The 6000-nt window shown below is 40.5% G+C and overlaps 1 protein-coding gene across 1 annotated transcript in view; it reads right to left on the minus strand.

Annotated features, from left to right (window-relative positions):
* The window catches only part of LOC139408547 (phosphatidylserine decarboxylase proenzyme, mitochondrial-like), a 36211-nt gene extending 32278 nt beyond the window's left edge, over positions 1 to 3933 (minus strand). Inside the window, exons 1-2 of the mRNA XM_071152558.1 lie at positions 3836 to 3933; positions 377 to 447 (exon numbers count right to left, since the gene is read on the minus strand). Coding sequence (XP_071008659.1) covers positions 377 to 447; positions 3836 to 3900 — 136 coding nt within the window. The 5' untranslated portion in view covers positions 3901 to 3933. The remainder of the gene's footprint in view (positions 1 to 376; positions 448 to 3835) is intronic.
* Positions 3934 to 6000: the final 2067 nt, after the last annotated feature.

The raw sequence follows: 6000 nt of genomic DNA on the forward strand, positions 1-6000 counted from the left end.
ATAGCAACTGATTGATACACCTACTAAGGCCATTGGAATGTTCAGTAAGTTGGTACTACAATTTGCACCTCAGTTTCTGAATTTGCTACACTGGTGTCAGAGGAGAGATGGCGCCCCTGTGACGCCATTGGAGTAATGCACTTGTAAGGGTCTTTCAGGTGTTTTAAAGAGAGTTTAAGTGATACAGGATAGCAGTAATGCCACTTTACTTTTGGTTAACACACTACTTACTACCACTGAGCATGTTCATCTTATTAGCACAGAGACTACTGGGAATGTAGTCAAAGAGTGTTTGACAGCCCCAGTCACCATGTTGGTTGTAAAAGCCTGGGTCTTGTCTGGGACTGTTGTGTGAGGATGTCAGTGTGAAACTCACCACTGGATAATGAACGCCATGGCCCTGGATGAAACTGTCCAGCTCCTTGTGCTCTGAAGCGGAGCCAGCCACTGCAGGCAGACAGAAGAAGCACATACTCTAGTTATATATTTCAATAACTATCCCAATACCACATTAAGAGATCGGAGCTACAATATACAGTACCGGTCAAAAGTTTAGACACCTACTCAAAGGTTTTTCTTTATTTTTACTATTTTCTACATTGTAGAATAATAGTGAAGACATCAAAACTACGGAATAACACATATGGAATCATGTAGTAACGAAAATAAAGAAAAAAAAGTGTTCAACAAATCAAAATATTTTAGATTATTCAAAGTAACCACCCTTTGCCTTGACAGCTTTGCACTCTTGGCATTCCCAGAACCAGCTTCACGAGGAATGCTTTTCCAACAGTCTTGAAGGAGTTCCCACATATGCTGAGCACGTGTTGGCAGCTTTTTGTTCATTCTGCAGTCCAACACAACCCAAACCATCTCAATTGGGTTGAGGTCAGATGATTGTGGAGGCCAGGTCATCTGATGCAGCACTCCATCACTCTCCTTGGTCAAATAACCCTTACACAGTCTGGAGGGGTGTTGAGTCATTGTCCTGTTGAAAAACAAACGATAGTCCCACTAAGCGCAAACCAGATGGGATGGCGTATCACTGCAGAATGCTGTGGTAGCCATGCTGGTTATAAGTGTGCAATGAATTCTAAATAAATCACACAGTGTCACCAGCAAAGCACCACCACACCTCCTCCTCCATGCTTCACGGTGGGAACCACACATGCAGAGATTATCCGTTCACATGCTCTGCGTCTCACAAAGACACAGTGGTTGGAAACAAAAATCTCAAATTTGGACTCATCAGACCAAAGGACAAATTTCCACTGGTTGAATGTCCATCGCTCATGTTTCTTGGCCCAAGCAAGTCTCTTCTTATTGGTGTCCTTTAGTAGTGGTTTCTTTGCAGCAATTTGACCATGAAGGCATGATTTCACGCAGTCTCCTTGGAACAGTTGATGTTGAGATTGGAGCTGCACAATATATCGGAGAATATATTGGAATCAGACGATATTTGCTAAAAATGACAACATCGGCCCGATGTCTAGTTTAACGGCAAAGTGCAAAACCGATGTCAAAGCTGACGTACCTACATTATATACAGTGGGGAGAACAAGTATTTGATAACCTGCAAAATCGGCAGTGTTTCCCACTTACAAGTAAATAATGAAACATGTTCAATTTCATTTAAATAATGCAAAAACAAAGTGTTGGAGAAGAAAGTAAAAGTACAATATGTGCTATGTAAGAAAGCTAACGTTTCAGTTCCTTGCTCAGAACATGAGAACATATGAAAGCTGGTGGATCCTTTTAACAGGAGTCTTCAATATTCCCAGGTAAGAAGTTTTAGGTTGTAGTTATTATAGGAATTATAGGACTATTTCCCTCTATACCATTTGTATTTCATTAACCGTTGACTATTGGATGCTCTTATAGACACTTTAGTATTGCCAGTGTAACAGTATAGCTTCCGTCCCTCTCCTCACTCCTCCCTGGGCTCGAACCAGGAACACATCGATAACAGCCACCCTCGAAGCAGCGTTACCCATGCAGAGCAAGGGGAACAACTACTCCAAGTCTCAGAGCGAGTGACGTTTGAAACGCTATTAGCGCGCACCCCTGCTGTTTGAATGAATGCTTACGAGCCTGCTGGTGCCTACCATCGCTCAGTCAGACTGCTCTATCAAATCATAGACTTAATTATAACATAATAACACACAGAAATACGAGCCTTAGGTCATTAATATGGTCCAATCCGGAAACTATCATTTCGAAAACAAAACGTTTACTCTTTCAGTGAAATACGTATTTTATCTAATGTATGGCATCCCTAAGTCTAAATATTGCTGTTACATTGTACAACCTTCAATATTATGTTATAATTACGTAAAATTCTGGCAAATTAGTTTGTAATGAGCCAGGCAGCCCAAACTGTTGCATATACCCTGACTCTGCGTGCAATGAATGTAAGAGAACCAACACAATTTCACCTGGTTAATATTGCCTGCTAACCTGGATTTCTTTTAGCTAAATATGCAGGTTTAAAAATATATACTTCTGTGTATTGATTTTAAGAAAGGCATTGATGTTTATGGTTAGGTACACGTTGGAGCAACGACAATCCTTTTCTGCGAATGCGCACCGCAGGACACGCTAGATAAACTAGTAATATCATCAACCATGTGTAGTTAGTTATAACTAATTTTTTAATTTTATAAGATAAGTTTAATGCTAGCTAGCAATCTAACTTGGCTTCTTACTGCATTCGCGTAACAGGCAGGCTCCTCATGAGGTAGGTGGTTAGTGCATTGGACTAGTTAACCGTAAGGTTGCAAGATTGAATCCCCGAGCTGACAAGGTAAAAATCTGTCGTTCTGCCCCTGAACAAGGCAGTTAACCCACCGTTCCTAGGCCGTCATTGAAAATAAGAATGTGTTCTTAACTGAGTTGCCTGGTTAAATAACATTTTTTTTTATTATTATTATTAAATTAAAACAAACAACAAAAAATGGTCGAAATCGGCATCCAAAAATACCGATTTCAAATTGTTATGAAAACTTGAAATCGGCCATTCCGATTAATCGGTCTACCTCTAGTCTTGATACAACATTTTGAACAGATATGCAATGGTTCATTGGATCAGTCTACAACTTTGCACGTTGATTCCATCTAGTGGCCAAAGTCTAAATTGCACCTGGGCTGGAATAACGCATCATGGCTTCTTACATTTCAAAGATAATGCAAAGAAAAAATCATTCTCCTACATTATTTTCACATTTCCAAAAACTTCAAAGTGTTTCCTTTCAAATGGTATCAAGAATATGCATATCCTTGCGTCAGGTCCTGAGCTACAGGCAGTTAGATTTGGGTATGTCATTTTAGGTGAACATTTAAGAAAAGGGGCGGATCCCATTTAGAACAATGACGGTCTACATCGAAGCAGGATGTCTAAGTATGGGTGGTCCCGGGAATCAAATCGACTACCCTGGCGTTACAAATACCATACTCTCCCACCAGTTCAAATTTTTGCGCCAAAAGTACTTTAATATTTTTCCTGCCAGCATGTTCGCCAAACTACTAAACTGTTAGTGGCACTGTCACAATGCAGAATCATGACATAGTAGGTGGGGTTGTAAACAACACAAATATTACTGACTAGTAGTAACGTTAAATATAAAATGTTCTTGACACGAGTGACAAGACATTGGCATCATAAGAGCTAGGTAGCTAATGCTAGCCGCAAGAACTTTTGAAATTCGCAAACCGGTGTTAAATTTTCTCCCATCAACACAATTATATTATTACTCTTCCAATGGTGTGTAGCCACCATGCATTGGAATAGCAACATAATTCTGACAAATAAACGTTCACAAGCAAATTACAACATTACCTGCTAATTTTCCTCGCTGTCAGTGGCAGCTGATTACAGCACAACTTTCCGAAGGACGCTGCCATCTTGTGAGTGTGTAGAACGATCGTTTAAACAACCAATCAGAACTCGGTATTGAGGAAAGCTTCTTCGTCTTCGCAAGACGAATATTAATCCTAGCTGGAGGTCTTTGTCGCCACCTAAAGGATTGTGATACTACAACACTGTGTCTGATTGTGCCAAAGAGTATGGCAAAGATTTGTATAACTAACCCAAGATAGACCACAGACTGTTGTTTCCTATGGGAACTAATTAATCATAGCGGGCAGAACGAGCAAGAAGGTGGGCAGAGCCAAGCACGAGCTAGTGAGAGCCTATTGGGGCGTTCTAGCATGTATTTGCATATTTCCGTTAGGGAACGCATACTCTGTGAGGTGCGCGTGTGCCATTTCTTAATTCGCCCTTGCATTCCTTCTGAACAACGACATTTTTTCAAACTTTGACAAAGGGTAAAGTCTACAAAATTGAGTCCACTCTACTCGTAACGTATTTTAGTTTTCGAAACAGAAAACTGTATTTAGATCAAATGTTTAATCGATGGGGAAAATTTGCAGAATGAGGGGCAAAATCCATCTTGCTCTATCTCACTTCACATCCGATTAACATCCGGTCACATCCGGATATATATCTTGTCTCATTGTTCTACATTTGAGTGTGGGTTGTGGCGAGATTTACAATTGAAATTCCGCGAGAGTTTGGACTTCATGGAGTATTATGTTGCTATGACGATAGCTTCCAAGAGTTAGGACCTTTGGCGATGGTAGAAAATATGCTTTTATTTATAGACTGTATATTGGTTTGCTCATTCATCTGTGATGACAGTTAGTATTCATAAGGATACATCATAACGATGCAAGCTAAGGTTAAATTTATGCTTATTTATAAAACCCTCTTAGGCCTCACTCCCCCTTATCTGAGATACCTACTGCAGCCCTCATTCTCCTCAAACAACACCCGTTCGAACTGACAGTCACATTCTGTTAAAGGTCCCCAAAGCACACACATCCCTGGGTCGCTCGTCTTTTCAGTTCGATGCAGCTAGCGACTGGAATGAGCTGCAAAAAAAACAACACTTAAACTGTTGTCTCCATCTCTTCATTCAAAGACTCAATCATGGACACTCTTACTGACAGTTGTGGCAGCTTCGCGTGATGTATTGGTATCTCTTCCTTCTTGCACCTTTGAGCTGTTTGTGCCCAATCATGTTTGTACTATGTTGTGTTTTCATGTGTTGCTGCCATGCTATGTTCTTAGGTGTCTCTTCATGTAGTGTTGTGGTGTCACTCTTGTCGTGATGTGTGTTTTGCCCTATATTTTATTTTTAATCCCAGCCCCCGTAGGAGGCATTTTGCCTTCTGATAGGCCGTCATTGTTAATAAGAATGAGTTGTTAATGGACTTGCCTAGTTAAATAAAAAATAAATAAAATGTCACCGTGGAATGCCAATTAGCTAACATCACTGTCCTCGGGAAGCACGACAAGAAGGTGCACCGCTATAGCGTTGGTGTTGTACTTGTACGGAGGTGCTTACCAACTTTAAGTGCGTCAACGTGGCAGATGTATTCACAGTTTGGCCAATGTTTTCTCTGCCATGATTTTATTTCACGTAGTATAGAAACAATAAGTTATTTAGATCTGTGATTCCCAAACCTTTATTCTCGGCCCCACTTCCAGCATTGGTGAATATCCCGATTTGGTCAAGAAGCGCGAACACGCAAATATATACTGAACATAAATAGAAACGTAAAGTGTTGGTTTCATGAGCTGAAATAAAAGATCACCAACATTTTCTATATGCACAAAAAAACTTCTCTCTCAAATGTTGTGCACAAATTTGTTTACATCCCTGTTAGTGAGCAGTTCTCCTTTGCCAAAATAATCCATCCATCTGACAGGTGTGGCATATCAAGAAACTGATTAAACAGCATGATCATTACACAGGAGCACCTTGTGCTGGGGACAATAAAAGGCCACTCTAAAATATGCCATTTTGTCACAGATGTCTCAAGTTTTGAGGGAGCGCGCAATTGACATGCTGACTGATGGAATGTCCACCAGAGCTGTTGCCTGATAATTTAATGTTAATTTCTCTACCATAATTTGGCAGTACGTCCAACCGGCCTCAC

The sequence above is a fragment of the Oncorhynchus clarkii genome, chromosome 5 (genome assembly GCF_045791955.1).
Source record: "Oncorhynchus clarkii lewisi isolate Uvic-CL-2024 chromosome 5, UVic_Ocla_1.0, whole genome shotgun sequence".
In the NCBI taxonomy this organism is placed as follows: Eukaryota; Metazoa; Chordata; class Actinopteri; order Salmoniformes; family Salmonidae; genus Oncorhynchus; species Oncorhynchus clarkii.